The following is a 19,010-nucleotide window of genomic DNA, read 5'->3' on the forward strand; positions in this document are numbered from 1 at the left end:
CTCCTGGGCGTTTTGCTTCCATGGGATTTCCCCTTCCAGTCTTAGTTCAAGGACTTCCTTTGGGGTGCGGCCTGTGCTGGTCCCCACAATGGCTTGTGTGCTCCCCTCCAAGGCCGCCTGCCACTCATCGACTTTATATATGTTTTCTATATTGGCCTGTACATATGACTCTCCCATTAGAAAGTTAGCGCCAGAAGGGCAGAGGTCTCTTAGTATCCCCAGCTACTAATGCAATGCCTGACACATAGTAGGTACTTAATAAAGGCTTGCTTGATTTGCCACAGACTTTTGTTAATACTCGTTTAAAGCACTTCACTTTTCTGTGCCTTCTTTTTTTAAAAAAAATTTTAATGTTAATACCATACACACTCAATTGGGTATCTTACCCCACAGGAAAGGAGGAAGGAGATAAAAAAGGGGGGATGATAGAAGGGAGGACAGATAGGGGGATGAGGTAATCAAAAGCAAACGCTTTTGAAAAGGGACAGGGTCAAGGGATAAAATTGGATAAAAGGAAATAGGATAGGAAGGAGCAAAATATAGTTAGTCTTTCACAACATGAGTATTGTGGAAGGGTTTTATATAATGATACATATGTGGCCTATGTTGAATTGCTTGCCTTCTTAGGGAGGGTGGGTGGGGAGCGAAAATGGGAGAGAATTTGGAACTCAAAAGTTTTAAAAGATGTTCAAAAAAGGAGTTTTTGCATGCAACTAGGAAATAAGATATACAGGCAATGGGGTATAAACATCTATCTTGCCCTACAAGAAAGTAAGGGAAAAGGGGATGGGAGGGGAGTGGGGTGACAGAAGGGAGGGTTGACTGGGGAATGGGGCAATCAGAATACATGCCATCTTAGAGTGGGTGGAGGGTAGAAATGGGGAGAAAATCTGTAATTCAAACTCTTGTGAAAATTAATGCTGAAAACTAAAAATATTAAACAAATAAATAATGAAAAAAATTGAAAAATTTCACTTTAAAATTTAAAATTAAAATTAATTTAGTTTTTAAATTTTAAAATAATTCAATGTTTAATTAAATTTAAATTTTAAAAATTAATCTATTTTTAATTTTAAAATTAATTTAAAATTTAAATTTGAAATTAGTTTAATTTTAAAATGAAATTTAAACTGATTTAATATTTTAAATTAATTTAATCTTAATATTAACTTGATATCTAATGTTTAACTTTAATTAAATTCCTAGGAAATGCGGTATAGACTGGAAAGAACACTGGGTGGTACAGTGGATAGAGCACAGGCCTGGTGTCAGAAAGACCTGAGTGCAAATCTAGCCTCAGATACTTGCTATCTGGGCAAGTCACTTCACCTCTGCTTGCTTCAGGTTTCTCATCTGTAAAAGGGTGATAAAATAATCCCAGGGTTGTTGTGAGGATCAAATGAAATCACAAATGTAAAGTACTTAGCACAGTGCCTGGACCATAAGGGCTATATAAATGTCGATTCAGTCATGTCTGACTCTTAGAGACCCTATTTGGGGTTTTCTTGGCAAAGATACAGGAATGGTTTGCCATTTTCTTCTCCAGCTCATTTAAAGATGAGGAAACTGAGGCAAACAAGGTTAAGTGACTTACCCAGGGTCACATAGCTACTAAGTATCTGAGGCCAGATTTGAACTCAGGAAGAGGAATCTTCCTAACTCTAGGCCTGGCACTCTGTCCATTCTGCCACCTAGCTGCCCCTGTATAAATGTTAATTATTAATATTATTATTATATGACCCTGGACAAAGGGACAAGCCACTTGACCTGTTTGCCTCAGTTTCCTAAAATGCAAAATGAAAATATTTATAGCACCTATCTCACAGGGTTGTTATAAATAAAAATAAATCAGACAATATCTGAAAAAAGAGCTTGGCACATAGTAGGCAATATAGAAATACTTATTCTTTTCTGCAACCCTTCCCCCTTAATGCTGATAAAAGATGGCTGATTATACAGATAGATAGCCTTCATCATAAACAGTGTGTGAACAGTGTTACAATGTATTAGAAAAGACTAGCTCAGACACTTAGCTATGTGACCACGGACCAGTCCCTTCCAGTTTTCAATCTATTCTCCCATGACTTTGCTTTATAGAAGAATTCACAGCAGTGTTCCTTTCAATGGGAAACTTCCCTTGGAAGACATTTCATTTGGCACAAATTTGATTTACTTTTGTATTTTAAGGAACATGTCAATAACACAGAGCAAGTTACCCATTGTTTGGAAGGTGCTCAGTAAAGGCGAAGAATTCCCATTTTAATCAAGCTGTGAGGATTGCGAAGAACTTTCCCTGTGAGGGGAGATTGTGGCTCACAGGGGTTATGCACTGTTAGTCAAACAGCTAACGAGCTGGGATCGGAATCCCGTCTCCTGACCCAAGTTCAAGGACCTCTCCACCACCCTGCTGCCTGATACAGGACTGGTGCATTTACAAACCTCTATTCCAGCTCAAATCCCACCAGCTGGGTGCTGATTTCTCCGACCACCCCAGAGAGCAGAGTCTCTCCCATTCCCCCAAGTTCAATGACCTCTCCACCACCCCATGCTGCCTGACCAGATACAGGACTGGGGCATTTAGAAACCTGTATTCCAGCTCAGATCCCACCATCTGGGTGCTGATTTCTCCAACCACCCCAGAGAGCAGTCTCTCCCATTCCCTGAATGTCTACAACACACATTGCCCAGATAGAGAGTTCTTTTCAAGTATTTAACTGCTATCATGTGGGAGAAAGATTAGGCTTGTTTTGCTTCCCCCCCTCAGGGAAGAATCAGAAGTAATAGGTGAAAAGTGTCGGGGAGAAAGATTTTGGCTCCCTATTAGGAAATTTTCTTGCAAATCAGAGCTATCCACAAGTGCTGCTTTGGGAGGTAGGGAGATAAAAATGTTTTGAAGGAAGACTATTAAATTGAGGTCCTCTATGATTTTGTGAAATCTCATCTTTCTGAAGGTCTTCCCTGAGAATCCAGAGCTAGAAGGGACATTAGATAGATTAGTTGTCATTTAAAAACAACAAGCATTTATTAAGCACCTACTACATAGCAGGCAGTGTGTGCTAAGTTCTGGGGATACAAAGAAGGGCAAACGACATTCTCTGCTCTCAAGGATCATAGTCTGATGGGAGGGACAACATGCAAAAAAAGCTATGTACAAAAAAGATGCAGACAGAATCCTGTTGTTCAGTCATTTCAGTTGTGTCTGAGGCTCCATGATCCCCTTTGGGGTTTTCTTGGCAAAGATACTAGAAAAGTTTGCCATTTCCTTCGCCAGCTCGTTTTACAGATGAGGAAACTGAGGCAAACAGGTCTGAGCAACTTGCTCAGGGGTCACACAGCTAGTACTTGTCTTGAGACTCAGGAATATGAGGTTTCCTGATTCCAAGCCCAATGTTCTATCCACTGTGCCACTTAGCTGCCCCACAAACAGAATAAACAGGGGAAAATCAACAGAGGGAACGTGCTAAGTGAAATTAGGCTCACATTAAGCAGGATCGGGAAAGATTTCATGCAGAGGGCAGGCTTTTAGCTGAACCTTGAAGAAATTCAGAGAGGGCAGGAGGTGGAGATGATGAGGAAGAAAGTTCCAGGCATAGGGGACAGCCAATGAAAATGCCTGGAGCCAGGAGATGGAGTCTAGTATGAGGAATACAGTATCACTGAATCGCAACCTGGCTTAATCCTCCTGATCCTATAGAACAGTTGCCACAGTTATTGTCCCCACTTTATAGATGGGAAGACCGAGAATCAAAAATGTCCTACCAATGGTCACTTATCCAACGTGTCAGAAGCAGGATTTGAAGCCAGTATTATTTATTTATCATTTAGAACAACAACAAACAGCTAGCATTATTGGTATAAAGTTCTTTAAGGTTTGCACAGAACTTTACAAATATTAACTCATTTAATCCTCACAAGAACCATGGGAGGCAGGTGTTATTATTACCCCCGTTTTATAGAAAAGAAAATTGAGGCAGACAGAGATTAAATGACTTGCTTAAAGTCACACAGCAAGGTCTTCCTCACTCCAGGTCCAGTGCTCTATCTACAGCACCACACTGAGTCCATGATGACATACAGCCCTCCTCCCCCACCTTCCACCCTCCACCCCTTTTTACAGATCAGGATATTTTAGGCCCAAAGAGGTTTAGCAATTTTTTTCCAGAAAAATTATTTTTATTGCATGATATCTATAAGCACCGGTGAACTGAATTAAATATATAATACAGAATACAACTGATTCCCTAAGGTTCTAATGCTTTACCAAGACGTAATGAAGGCCTTAAACCCTCAAAGGCAGAGAGTCCAAGAGTCCAAGAGAGTCCAGCAGAGTCCAAGCTCTGGCCACCACAAGCTAAAAAGGCTCCAAGAATGGGTCCAGAGACAGTCTGTGGGTCTGTCACTCAGAGACCTAGCTAAGGGTTTAGCAATTTTTACCCAGTCACACAACTAGTTAGTATAAGAGCTTTGATGAAAATCTAGGGCTTCTGACTCACAGCCCAATCCGCTTTCCCCCATGGCACATTGTCTCCCTAAGGATTAGTAAAGAGAGAGAGAACAGCAAAGATTTCATAGTCTTCTTCGGCTAGTAGTCACCTGGGGTCCACACTCTCTCTGGCTAAGTGCTGGGGTGTCCCAGAGTGGAGTTTCATTTGGTACCCAAAAGGGTCTGGGGCAAGTCTTTCATTGGTTCATCAAACATTCACCAAACGCTCAAACCATATGCTTAAGTACCATTCCCGAGTGTTGGTTTTCTTTTCTTTTTGTGGGAAAGAAGCCTTTGAAATTTCAGATGGCAGAACCAGAGAATATACTTAAGGGGAATGATATCAACTGAGCCATGAAGATCCTGTGGGCAACTGCCTGAACAACATAGCAGAGCAATGTTCACTAGGTGGGCCGGCCGGCATCTCAGCAGCTAAGTTTGTCCGTACCAAGGACAGGGGTCAGACTCATGAGTAGGGGCAGGGTCTTCCAAACAAGGGCTGTGTGGTGATAGAATCATAGCTCTAGAGTTGGAAGAGACTTCAGAGGCCATCTAACTCTATCTTTTCATTTTACAGATGGGGAAACTAAGACCTCGAAAGGTTAAGTGACTTGCCCACGCTGAAACAACTGGATTAGAACCCAGGCTTTCTACATGGCATGGTGAAGAGGGCACTAGGCTTAGTGTCAAGAAGACCTAGGTTCAAAAACTGACTCAGAGGGGCAGCTAGGTGGCACAGTGAATAGAGCACCTGGAGTCAGGAGGACCTGAGTTCAAATTTGGCTTCAGACACTTGACTGCGTGACCTTGGGCAAGTCACTTAGCCCCAATCACCCTGCCTTCCCCCCTCCAAAACAAACAAAAAAACTGAATCAGAAACCAGCTATATCATCCTGGGTCAATCACATTACAGCTCTGTGCCTCAGTTTCCCCATCTGCAAAATGAAGGGGTTGGACTGGATAGCATCAGAAGTCTAGTTCTAGATTCTATAATCTCTCTAGAGACAATGGTCTTTCCACTAGGAAATAGGAAAGCAGAATTATGATCAAAGTCCCCTTTCAATTCAGGCTCTCCTTTGGGATGGGCTGCATTTCAAACCCATGGGGTTTCCTTTCTGCAACCATAACTACGCTTCCTTGTTTTCTGGGTCATAATGGTATTGGCTTTTGTGGCGTAGCCTCAGTTTTGAAGCTGGAGAGAAATCTACATCCGACTTTCAGGGAAACTAGACCATCTACCCATCCAAAGATCCTTGGCACACTATTGGACCCGCTAAAGCAGGCCATGCCAAGCAGGACTGTCCCTGCGTGACAGAGGGGCTTTGTGCGGCTTCCCGCTCCTGCCAACTTCAGGAACACAGGCGGGGAAACAAAGGGTAATGTCACAGACTTGGTTTCTTTGTGGGGCTTTTTTCTTAATGTTTCTTTATCTCTTCATTGGGGGCTCCCTCTCTGGAATGGGGTTTGTGTTTAGTTTTCATTCAGATTAAGAGCCCTGCACGTGGCTGCATGTGTCTTTCTCTCCAGGCTGGGCACCAAATGCCTGCCGAGAGAGGAATGGGGGTATCTTGTTTTTTGTGAAACTCTCTGGGCAGAGAACTGAGACCAGGCTTGTGCCACACATACAGCAGTAGCTGTTGGTCCCTGAAAAACAAGCGAATGGGCTTTAAGGCAAGGTATTGTGTTGGCTTATGAACGTGCCAATTGATTGCCTTTAAGGAAAAGAGGAGAGTCTTGTTAGTGTTTGTTAGACAAGAAGCAAAGTGCACAAGTCAAAGAATCACTGCCCCTGAAGGGATCCCTTCGCTTCTGGCTTTCCACAACAGCTTTGCTCTCATAAGTTCAGGGAATCATAGATTCATAGTTGTAAAGCACTTTAGAAGCCAACTAGTCCAACTCCCTCATTTTACAGATGAGGAAACAGACTCTGAAAGAAATATGCCCAAAGCCGTATAGGTAGTGAATGATCCAGGCAGGTCCACAGACTCCAAGTCCCGTGATACCCTTTCTACCGCCCTTTCTGTAAGCCTTTGAGAAGCAGGCTTGGAATAGTGATTAGAGTACTGGACCTAGCTGGATTCAAATCCTGCCTCAGATATTCACTAGGTACCTGGCCCTGAGCAAGACATTTAACCCACTTGTCCTGTTTGGGAATAAGAAAGCCCTTCCCCCAAAGAGTTGTTGGAAGAATCAAATGAGAAAATAAAGGCAATTAGGTGTTATAGTGGATTAAACCCCAGACCCATGGATTCAGTGAGAGCTGAATTTGGAGAAAACGTATTTTTACTTTATATTGATGCTTTATACATACACACACATATACATATATATATATAGCTTCATTTAGATGCTAGCTATCATCCTTCTTATCATTATATGCAAAAACAGTTTTGCTTATCTTAAAGGTGCTTATATAACTGTCAGCTATCATTGGAGGTAGCTTGACTCAGAATCAGTGGTTCAAATTGACCTTACACATTTATTAGCTGTGTGACCCTGGGCAAGTCGCTTGACTTCTGCCTCTGTTTCCCCATGTGTAAAATCGGGATAATAATAGCATTTACCTTGCAGAGTTATTGTAGCATCAAATGAGATAAAATTTGTAAAAAGCACTTAGCACAAGTGCCCGGCACATAGTAGGTAATATATAAATGTAAATTTATTCCTTTCCTTCCCTCACTCGTGTGAGCCTCCAGAGCCAGTAAGTCACTCAGTTCCCTTATACTTAAAATTGAGGGCGGGGTTGAATTTAATGATCCCTACAATCCCTTCCAGCTCTAAATCTATGACCCCATGTGCAGACCTAAAAGCTGCACCAATATTCATGAGCACATAAGTGTGGTTGCTCCTCCTCTGAGGGAAGATGGGTGAGGGCTCCCACCCCACCATGATAAGTCAATCAGTCAACACCCTTCACTGACTTCCCACTATGCAAACACCCTGACTTAGGCATGAATTTCTTTACCAGACATTGTCCTTTCAGGGATTTCTACATGTGGAGGGGAGGGTACAGATACTGATCTAAATTCTAAAAGCCACTTAACTCCTACCAAAATTAGCATGAGTTACTCCAGAGGAAAGAGAACAGTCTCTTGAATTTTAGACTTATAAATTCACACATATGAAGTAACAACAAGAATATGTCACACTATGAAAAATGATGCCCTGGTTACACAGGTTGCCATAAAAACCAGCCAGAAATCCTAGAAGTCTGGGTCCTAATTCCAGAATGCCTCTGGTTCTAATGCACAGAGAGAAGATCCCTTGGGATACTGCTTGGCCGGAGGGGAAATGCCCTGATCTCTGCAGAAGAAAGCCTGACCTACAGGCAGCTTCTCTAAACAGGGACATCTTTTAGTCCCGATGTGTTTATTTCAACGGCAGGTAATGGTAAAAGTAGAAACCTGAATTACATGACGCTTTTTCTCTTTCTTACCCAATTCAACCCAGACATGAAAGGCCATTAGGCAGAAATTCTACTTTAGTTATCCAAGAGCACTTCTGCTCGCTAAAGAATCCTGGGTGCACCTCTTAAAATTCCATACGCTAGGAAACAAGTGAAGGATATGACAGGACAGCCAGCAGCTGGCTCCAAGTTGGGTTAGAGACATTCCGAAATTAAGTGTACTCTGTTCAGTCACTGAAAAAAATCCCAATTTGGACTAGAGGCCTTAAAAGGGCCTTACTTGTGAAAAGACAAAGTAAGCCCGGTCCTGCTGCTTATCACCAATTTCTCCCTGGCCCTTTCCTCAGTGTCACATTTCAAGGGGAATTCCAAAGTCTCAAGTGGAAGGTGGCACCACCAGGGTTGGGAACATCCTTTCAGCCAAGTAACCCCCAGCCACCCCTGGAGGAATAAAACAAATATTTGGCACTTGGAAATATGAGGGATTTGAAAAGCAGATCCCAGAAAGGATGGCCAATGTTTGAGGGTCCGAGGCAAGCCCTCCCACACCAAGGAGAGGGGGTCAGTACTCACCTGTCATTAAAGAGTAGTAATTAGGGTAGGAAAGGCTGGGAAAGTCCGGGGTCAAGTAATCGACTTTCACCCCTCTGCTCACAATCTCTTTGAACCCAGGCAAGGATTCCAGGGCTTCATCACTGATGTAGTCATGGCGAAAGCCATCCAGCAGAAAGACCAAGAGCTTCCGGCGGACTGTGGTCGGGCTGCCCAGGTGGAAGGCCAGGAAGAGTAAGAGGGTCAGGAGTTTTGTGGCCATACTGCCAGCAGGCTGCCCCAGGGTCCACCGAGGGCTGCCTGTTCCTTTGCAGTCTGTGGATGGAGAATCTGAAGCTATTCTCTCTTCTAGGGGCTGGACCTTTCACTGCTGTCCTCTCTGAGCCAATTTCACTTTCAATTTAAAGGTACAGCACTCCCCTTATTTAAAAAAATGAGAAGAAGAAGAATGATTGAAAGAAGAATGTGCTTGTGCTCAGCCTTGGTTGGAGAGTTCCCGGGCCCCTTTCTGAAGGAGAATGAGGAATGTCCCTGGACACCCCTGCAGTTCACACTAGGGGAGGACAGCCAGCTTGCTGCTTTCAACACACTCTCCGGAAATGCACATCCACAAGGGAAGGATGGAAGGAGTGATAAGGAAAAAAGAACTTTACCATGAGGCTGAGCATCAGAAAAATGGGATCTCTTCTCTTCGGGGCTCCAGCAACCGGGATTCAGATTCTTGTAAACTGACACTCTCTTGAACAGTGTAAGGGCTTAATAAGTACATGTTGCTTTGAGTTGGATTTTTAACCTTAATCTTGTTAACACAAACTTTTGGAACTTTAGGGAGGGTCTTGAGGGGAAGTCCAAGGAGGGCAAGGTGAGGTAATGGGATTAAGGGTGGGAAGTAGCTGAACAACAAAGGGTAAGGCTAGGTAGAGATTTGGGCCTAATGATAATGTGAGGCTTGTGGCCTTAGGGGAAGGCCAGATCCAGTTGGAAGATTCAAGGACAGTTCAAGGGGGCTCCCAGAGACTGTGCCCTCATCAGTAATGGTGGCGCTGTTATAGTGGCAATATGTTTCTTTGTATTCCTTTTTTTTTGTTCTTCATCCTAAAAGATGTTCTGCCATGATCAGGCCTCATTTGGAGCGCTGAGTTCACTTCTGGCTGCAACATTTAAGAAAGATCATTGGAAAATAGCCGGGTGGAAGATACTGAAAGCTGGATTTCAGCAAGGGATTTAAAACCAGCCTTTTATAACACATTTAGAGCCTCAAGAAACCTGCCAGAAGTTCCCATACTCACAAAATCACGTGTTGACAAGGAAGCCCATTGGGCCAAGATTGTGAAGGACTTCAAAATTATGCTCTAGGGGGAATGACTGAAGGAGCTGGAGAGTTTTGACAAGAAGAAGAGAAGACTTAGGAGAATGTGATCATGGTCTTCAAGTATTGAATGACTATCAAGTGAAAGGAGGATTAGACATGGTCTGAATGGCCCCACAAAGCAGAATTCAAAGCAATGGGTGGACACTGAAGAGGGGCAGGACTCAACTCTAGGTAAGAAAAAACTTTCTAACAATTAGAGCTATCTGAAAGTGAAATGGAAGGCCTCGGGAGGTAATCAGTTCCCCATCACTGGAAGTATTCAAGCAAAGCTGAATTAGAATTTAACATAAAGAGAGGATCCTTATTCAAATACAGATTGGACTAAATAACCTCTGAAATGCCTCTCAAAGCTGAGATTCTGTGATTCTATAATTCTGTGAGATAAAAGGGGAAGAAGGAGAAATAGGACAGAAAACTTTTCTCAATTATTTAGAAGATTGGATATTCAATCAATTGACAAATATTTACTGTATTCAATGTCTACTACATGCTAGGCACTATGCAAAGCAGTGGGGGATACAAACACAAAAATTAAATAGTCCTTACCCTCAGGGAGCTTGCTTTTGGGGAGGGGTGGGGCAAGGCGGTGAGGCAATCAGAGTTAAGTTACAACTAGTAAGTGTCAAGTGAGAAAGAGGTGGGATTAAACTCAGGTCCTCCTGACTCTGGGGCGGGTGCTCTATCCATTGCACAACCTAGCTGCCCCTGGCAGCATGCATTCTATTAGATGTTGGAAAAAATGGGGGGCGGGGCAGGGGGGGGTGGGTGAGGAAAGAATTATTATAGCATGTATTGACTCTCCTGGGTCAGGGTTAGGAACTCTAGAGGAGTTAGGAATCCCAAGAGAGAAGAAAGACTGGGGAATCTAGGTTTGACATGATAGCTATCTTCAAGTGTTTGCAGGACTGTGATTAGAAAGAGAGAATAGACTTAATTAAATGGACTCCATGCTCAAACAGCTTATACTCTACTGAGGGACTATAGCAAGTAGGCATGTAGCTATATATATAATTGTTGTCCTTTGGATACTCTCTCTTCTCCGGGTTACTGAAAATTATATGGGTGTCACCTATAAAAATTAGAATTTGGACACATAAAAAAATTGGAATAAAAATTTTCTAACCCATTTAAAAATCTTCCAAACAAAATGTTTCAGTTGTGGACTGATTTATTATGATTATTAAAAATAGAAAAAGAAAACACCTTCCGATTAATTTCCAAGAATAACTGATTGATATCTAGGAAAGATGGAACTTTACTAGCCAAATTTCAACAAAAACCTTTGCATAACTGATGGATAAGATGGAAAAATTAATGCTGTGATTTAATAAGTTCAGTCAATAACACATTTGGATCTATGTGTTTTAGTCAGGTTTTTTTATAGTTAAGATAGCCATTAAATCAAAAATTTTAGTGAATTGAACTAAGACCCACACTGTCTAATCACTGTATCTCAAAGGATTAAACCAAAATTTTCAAAAATAATATAGCAATAGAACATTGGCCTTGGAGTCAGGAGGTCCTGAGTTTAAATCCAGCCTCAGATATTGACTAGCTGTGTGACCCTGAGCAAGTCACTCAACCTATAAAATATGAATAATGAAGCATATTCAACCACTAAAATAGCATTAACTATTTTTAATGAGAATGACAAAGAAGTGTTTCTACCATTCACAAAATATTATTTTCAATATATTTCATGTGATATTGTAGGTAAGTTGAATAATGTACACAAATATTAGTACAGTAGTACATAAATATAATTTTCAAATAAGCAAATACCTATGTATTGGGGTACATGATCAAAACTGTTTTTAGTGACAGAGTGGATGATCAAAAAAGTTTGGAGACATGCTCTAAGCTGTCTGGAGTTATCCTTACCACATACAAATGTAGCCCAGGAGCAGTAGTGTCCTGATAAATGTTTAACTAGCTTTCTGGGGAGAGGGAGAGATGTACTCACAATCCACTTTTATGTTTAATCTGCATCATTAACCATTTCTTCATCACTTTTATAAGTCTGGACGATCAACAAAACAATAAATCAGTCCTGATTTGTAGCAAATTTCCAAGATGCAAATGTTCATCCTTAAAATTTAACAATTAGCTCTTACCAGCACATCTCAGGAGTCTCCTGCCCCTACTCCCCGCCCCCCCACCCATGCACCTGCACAGACTCCAGTTCAAATTTTAGGTTGGACTTACGATCTCATTAGTATGGGGAACAAGTACATCTGAAAAGGAGGAAGGAGGTAAGCTGTGACAGAGTAGGGTCATAAAAACTCAAGAGAGGAAAGAGTCTCTAGGAAGAGAAGATGATCAGCCCTCTTCAGACAGGTCAACAGGAATAAGGACTGAGAAAAGGTCATCAGATACAGCCATTTGAAGATCACCAATAATCTTGGAGAGAGAGTTTTCAGTTGAAAGATGTGGTCAGGAGCAGATGGCAAGGGCTTGAAAAAAAATGAGTAAGAAGGGGAAGTGAAGGCAGCGAGCAGAGGTAGCTTTTTAAAGGAAACTGGATAGGAAAAGGAGGAAAGGCAGAGGATGATATCTTGAAAGTATAGTAGGGTCAAGTGAAGGCTCTTTTTTTTTTAAGGGGGGAGACAGGTCCCATATATAGGAAGTAGGAATGGAGCCGGTAGATCCAGAGATTGAAAAGAGCAGACTAGGGATGATTATGGGGGTGAGCTGCAGAGGGAGAAGGGATTGGACCAAAGGTGAGCTCTTTATTACCTTTTGGTGGGAGCGATAGGGTCTGAGCTTTTTCCCCTTGCATTTAATTTTCTCATCCCTCAGATACCTAGAGATCTGATGAATCAACAAGCATTTACTAAACACCTCCAAAGTGCCAGAAAAATGGTGGCTTGGAAGAGCTGGCTTTATAGTCATAATGACCTGAATTCAAATCCTACCTCTGACATATACTGTGTCACCTTGGGCATGTCACTTAACCCCTAAGTGCCACAGGCAGCTACAGGACTACAAATTTCCTAGGAGGTACTCATTTGGATTGATAGAAGGGTTTCCTCAATGGGACTGCCCTATATCAACAACATCATAACTCCAGTGTCCCAAAAAGGTCCAGGCCCTGGGATACAGAACTTACATCTGGTACTAAATCCTACCCTTCCCACGCCCCACCCCCGCCCCAATATCAGCATTGATCTCTGGGTACATTTACTCTAGTCCACTTACTTTTCCAATCTTTATTTTCCTCACTGCTATTTTCCTTTCCTCAGTAAGTGTAATGTAATGTTGCCCACTACAAGTGATGCACACCTCTCATGTAGTCAGAAGAGGTGTGGACACCTATTCTCACTCCCTGGCTGGCTTTCTAATTCCAACTTGCCTTCACACTAGCAAGTCTAGGTTCCCAGTGAAGTACCACGACCACATGGTTACAATCAAAATCTCTCAGAGTTCTAGGGTCCCCTGTTGTGGGGGAATACACTCCCCCACTCGCCACTTTTCCTTTCAGGCTCTAACCAATGTGATTCCATTCACACAAAACCAACCACTCAAAATAATGATACTTTTAGATCTTAAATGTAACCATTTACTTAACAATAAGGCAAAAGAAATAATATTATAGGTACCTATCTGTTAAAGCAAAATCAGGAATAACAACTACATTACGGTCTACATAAAAACCTGGATCACACTCTCCCACCAATACAGTCTCTCTTTAACAATATGTGCTTTCACCTCTCATATTTCTCTGGGTTCAGTCTGTGCTCTCTCTTCAAAGAGGAAGAGAATGAATCTTAACTTAAAGTTAATAACCCAAATCCCATCTTCTGTCTGTGACCAGATATATCACAATTGTCTCCTAATCATAGCTGAATAGATATGGTGTTCATAAAAAGTTATCCAATTCTTCATATACACATCACTGAAGTATTCTGTGTTCTACATTCACTTTGAATCTGAGTTTGTCCCATTCAAAAATGAGCAATTGATGTCTCTGAACTCTGAGTCAGAGTAACCATTTCTCTTAGGACTTCAAGCAGACATATGTCCCAGATAGCTGAATGATCAGGCATCACTCCTCCCTTATGTAAGCATAACTGGGACAATAATGTTAGAATTCATATTCAATAGTTTTACTATTTGTTGACCTCTTTCTAGTTTCCTTCTAGCAACAAGATGGGATGACTTCATTTAACCAAGACCTAAGAAAACTTTGCTAACACATTTTTTCCCTCCACACTGTTGAATTTTTTTATGAGTACATATAGCTCATAATTTTCTACCATCTTCCTCCATGAGATCTGACAAAAAAAGGTTATATTTGAAACCTAAGTTGTCCTTTATTGCCATATCTGAGTTTGGCAAGTAGATCTAGTGCTTCTGATTAAGGTGCTTTTTTTTTAGCTTTTTCCCAATTCTTCATTGAATACATAATTTTAAATTTTCATTGGTATCTTTTGTTTTTATACAACTCACATTTCCCAATATATCCCTCTTCCATCTCTGAGAATCACCGCTTATAACAAGAATTTTAAAAAAGGAAAGAGAGATAAAAAACAGTCCAGCAAAACTAACCAACCAATGAAACCATGTGTGACCTTATCATTATATGTAGTTCCACACTCCTAATGCCCCACCCCAGCAAAGGAGAGAGGGAGATACATTCCCAGGTCTCTTCTTTGAGGTCATTCCAGTTCTACCACACTCAGTTTCTGTTGTGTTATTCTTCTTTCCGTTTACATCATTGTGGTCATCATGAATGTTGTTTTCCTCTTTTTGCTTGCTTCATTTTCAACAAATGTGTATTAAGCTCTGTTCTAGGTGCTAGGAGAGAGATGAAGTTTAGATAAGATACAGTACCTAACTTCATGGATCTTGTAGTCTATATTGTATGTATACATATACTATATGTGTATACATATCTGTATACATATGTGTTTGCCATATAATTATATTTTATACATATTACATATAACATAAATATATAATAATATACAAGGATACATAATCTTATTATATTACCATAATTTAATATAATTATATAATTACTTATATGCACAATTAGATCGTTATCATGTGTGATAAGTTCACTAGAGAAGAGCAGAGCAAACCTCCACATGATATTTGAGGGTTGAAGACCCATTGCCAACAAGAGAGAATCAAAGAAGAATTCATGGAACCACTTGTGGCATTTGAGTTGGGCTTTAAAGAAAGGGGAAGAATTTAATAGAGCAAGAAAGAGGAGGAAGGGTACTGCAGGCCCAGGGGGCAGTGTGGGCAAAGGCTTTACAGGCACAGGAAAGCTCTGAGCATGTTTTGGGAATAGGGAGTATAGTGGTTCAGTTTGGCTGGAACGTAAAGGGGCTCCAAAGGAGTATAATATAGGACTGTAGAACTAGGTTGTTTTTAGATTATAAATGGCCCAGAATGCCAAGCAAAGGAATTTGGACTCCAGTTGTCAGGTATTGAAGATTTGGGAGCAGAAGAGTGGATTTATGCCTGAGAAATTGAACCTGACATACTTATGAAGGATGGTGTGGAAGGGAAAGGTAGGAGAGTTGGGGTGGCCTATTGGAAAGTTATTACCTCCCAGAAATGTTGTGGGGATTAAATGAGATAATAATTGTAAAGCACTTAACACAGTGCTTGGCACACAGTGAGTGCCATAGAAATGTTAGTTATTATTATGACTATTTGAGTAGTCTAAGTGCATAGTAATAAGGCAGTTAGCAGTGGAACTAGGGAGGAAGGGACAGATGTGAGAGATATTCCAGAGGTGGAGTTGACAAGACTTGGTAAATGATTGCATAGGATAGGTGAGAGAAAAGAGTTTGAAAGACTGTTTCAAACCTGAAAGACTACCTGAAATGGTGGAAATAGTTGTAGGATATATATTTTGATAATTAGTTTCCTTTATAATCCTGGTTTTTTAAACACATGATTCTAAGATGAGGTCCATAGGATTCACCAGACTAGCCAAAGGTGTCCTGGACACACAAAAAAGGTTGAAGAACTCCTGATATTGTCCAACCATTTCATTTTACAGACAAGGGAGATGAGATCCCAAGACATCATCACAGGATTAGAGATGTAGAGCTGGAAGGGAGGCCATCTATTCTTATCTTCTCTCTTTTTAGAGATGAAGAAACTAAGGCCCCAGGGGGTAAGAAGGGATGTCTAGTGACTTGCCCAAGGTCACATAGCTAGTCAGTATCAGAGGTAGAAATTGAACCCAAATCCTCTGAATCAGAGCCAGTATTCTTTCCAATCTACCATGACTTACTCGAGGCCATATAGGTATTAAGCAGAAGAGCAAGGATTTGAAACCAGGTCCTCTGAATCTAAATTCAGTTCTCTTTCTACAGCAGCACACTTTCTTCTCAGCTCCACATGCTATCTCTGTCCTGAAACTGCCAGCTCAAAGGCCAACAATGTCTTTGGAATTGCTAGATCCAAAGGTCTTCTTGATCTGCGTGCAGCCTCCTCATCTGCAGATAGAATGTAAGCTTTAATGTATGTAAGTTTATTCAGTCATTTGCAATACTTCAAGGATACATGATGCGTCAGTGTGCAGGCTCCTTCCACCAGCGCAGGTTGTAATCCTTCAATATTTTTGTATTGGGTGTTAACAAAATGCTGTAGCCTCCTCCCCACAAAAAAATCTATCCATGGTCAACTTTCTAGTGATGAACCTCTTGGAACTTAATTAGGCTGGTCTCTGATAACAGATTCAGCCTTAGTCTATCATTGAGCCTTTGATGGAAGTTTTTCTAATCCACTCAACCCTCCATGAAAAATTACCTTCTATTTTGTATACACCCGTATATGTACATATTATTCCCCAAAAAGAATACAAGTTCCCTGAAGTTAAGGGTTATTTTGATTTTGTCTCTATATCTCCAACACCTAGCATAGTACGTGACACATAGTAGGTACTTAATAAATGCCTGTTGAGGTCTCTTCTACGTCAGAGATTCTTAACCTGGGGAAACTCAAATCACTCTGGCTCTCGCTGATTGGCCAGTAAAAGGTCCCAGCCCAAGCCTCACTTGCTCATTGTTTGGGTTTTGATGGCTCAGAGTGAGTATAAATACTGAATGTTTCTGTTCTGGCCAGAAACTCTGAGAGTCTTCCCCACCCCAATTAATTCTTTTGGGAAGTCAAACTAGGCCATCTTTTACCTCCCTTCCTACCTAGCCTTTAATCATTGAATGGGTGTTACCTTAGACAAACTGAAGCCTGGGAAAGACCTAGTTTAAAAAGGCCAAGATCCCCTACTGCACCTGGGGCCATCGCCAGTTGTCTTGACCTATGTCTTGCTACTGGACTCCACTGACTGGAAGAGAGAATGAGGCTGATGACTTTGCACAGTCCTGCCTCACTTAAATCCAATTCATTTGCAAGTCAAGATATCACCCTCCTGATGTCATTGGTCCTCTTGGAGAATGAATGACAAACAGCAACAATCTTAACCTGGGGTCTATAGACTTTTCTTTTTAAATTTTGATAACTGTATTTAAATATAACTGATTTTTTTTTTATTCTTGTGTAAATGAGATACTATTCCTTAAGTGCTTAGCACAGCCCCTGGCATAAGGTAAGCACTATATAAATGTTAACCTATCATCGTCATTGTTATTTTGTTATTTTTTATTTTTATTATATTCTTTGCATTTAAAATCATTATTCTGAGAAGAGATCCACAGTCTTCACCGAAATGCCAAAGGGGTCCAGGACACACAAAAGGTCAGAAACCCCTATTTCTATATGTCTTTCTGGCATGATGGACTGTGTAAGAGCTTTTTCCTCAGACTCAGCCTTCAGAAATGGAGAGTCACCTTCAATATCCAAGAAGGTTTTCCATTATGTAAATCCTAACAGGGGGAAGAGTTGACTTTACAAACCAACTAGCTGAGTGACTTTCTCCTTTGCTCTAAAATGGAGAAAGCGCTCTCCCTCTCTTCACCAGCAGGAAGTGGGCCACTGGGCCTTGACTCACCTAAGACTACCCAAACTATCAGAGCTACGGAGAGCCGTTTGTGTCAGGGGAAGTAGCCTGGATTAGCTAGTGGCTGTTAAGTAGTTGAAATGTAAACCCCTACTGCGATGTCCTTCTAGAAGGAGCTGGATGTTACTGAGGAAACTTGAGAAATGTTTAACCAAAGGAGCACATTCGAGTTTTGGATAGAGGCTGAAATGCTTTTTTGAAAGGAAAACAAAAACAAACAAAATAAAATAAAACATGGCTCAGGCACTGAAACGTAGCTCTTAGGTTGATCCGTGTCCATTTGTCCTGTCTGATGGGAAGAATTTTGTCGAGTGAGTTTGAGGGAACCGGAGGGGTTGAACCTAGATCTCTGAGATAGTCCTTGGATGAATGAAGGGAACAAGGACTGGCTTGCAAAGGAGAAACTGGAAGGGAAGGTTATAGAGGTACGATGCGGCAGACCAGGGACTCTAAAGGACCAGCTCTAATGCCAATTCTCTGTGCATTATTCCATATCCTAGAGCAGTAAGTGGGCTTAGAAACCAGGTGGAGAGGAGGCTTCCTGCATCTCTCTAATGAGAAGCTTCCCTAAGGTGGATGAGTGTCTTAGGGCTACCAATGGGCATGAAGGGAGAAAATGAGAGGCTATTGATCCCGAACAGTTGGATTTTTGTCTCTTTTGTGAGTTTGTATTGTCTAGGGTTTGGTTGGAGAGATTACCACTGAAGCTTTGAACTTGATGGTATTCTTGAATTCATCATCAACATTATCATCAGATAAATAAATAGTAAATAGTAACTGTTTCTCTTTGGCCAGGAACCCTGAGGGTCTTCCCCTCCCAGTTTGATTTTTTTTTTTTTATTAAAGGAGCCATCCATTGATTAACTTCTCAAAGAGGCCTATTCACTAAATGGGTGTTACCTCATTCAAAGTGAGAACCTGGAAAGACCTTAGCCTGAAAGGGCTATCCTGGCGCCATCTCCAGCTTCCCTGACGAGTATCAGGCCACTGGACCCAGGTGGCTCTGGAGGAGAAAGTGAGGCTGGTGACCCTACACAGCCCTCCCTCACTCAAATCAAAGTCAACTGTAAGTCATGTCATCATTTCCCTGATATAATATCCTCTTCGAGAAAGAAGGACACACACACAACAATCATCACAGCATGTATACAGTGCTCTAAAGCTTGCAATGCCCTTTGCTTATGTCATCTCATTTGACTCTAACCATAATTTTGTG

The 19,010-nt window shown here is 41.4% G+C and overlaps 1 protein-coding gene across 1 annotated transcript in view; it reads right to left on the reverse strand.

The window, feature by feature from the left end:
- Positions 1-8,703, reverse strand: part of ENPP6 (ectonucleotide pyrophosphatase/phosphodiesterase 6) — a 156,413-nt gene extending 147,710 nt beyond the window's left edge. Inside the window, exon 1 of the mRNA XM_036764529.1 lies at positions 8,463-8,703. Coding sequence (XP_036620424.1) covers positions 8,463-8,703 — 241 coding nt within the window. The remainder of the gene's footprint in view (positions 1-8,462) is intronic.
- Between the last annotated feature and the right edge of the window lie 10,307 nt (positions 8,704-19,010).

The sequence above is a fragment of the Trichosurus vulpecula genome, chromosome 6 (genome assembly GCF_011100635.1).
Source record: "Trichosurus vulpecula isolate mTriVul1 chromosome 6, mTriVul1.pri, whole genome shotgun sequence".
Classification (NCBI taxonomy): domain Eukaryota; kingdom Metazoa; phylum Chordata; class Mammalia; order Diprotodontia; family Phalangeridae; genus Trichosurus; species Trichosurus vulpecula.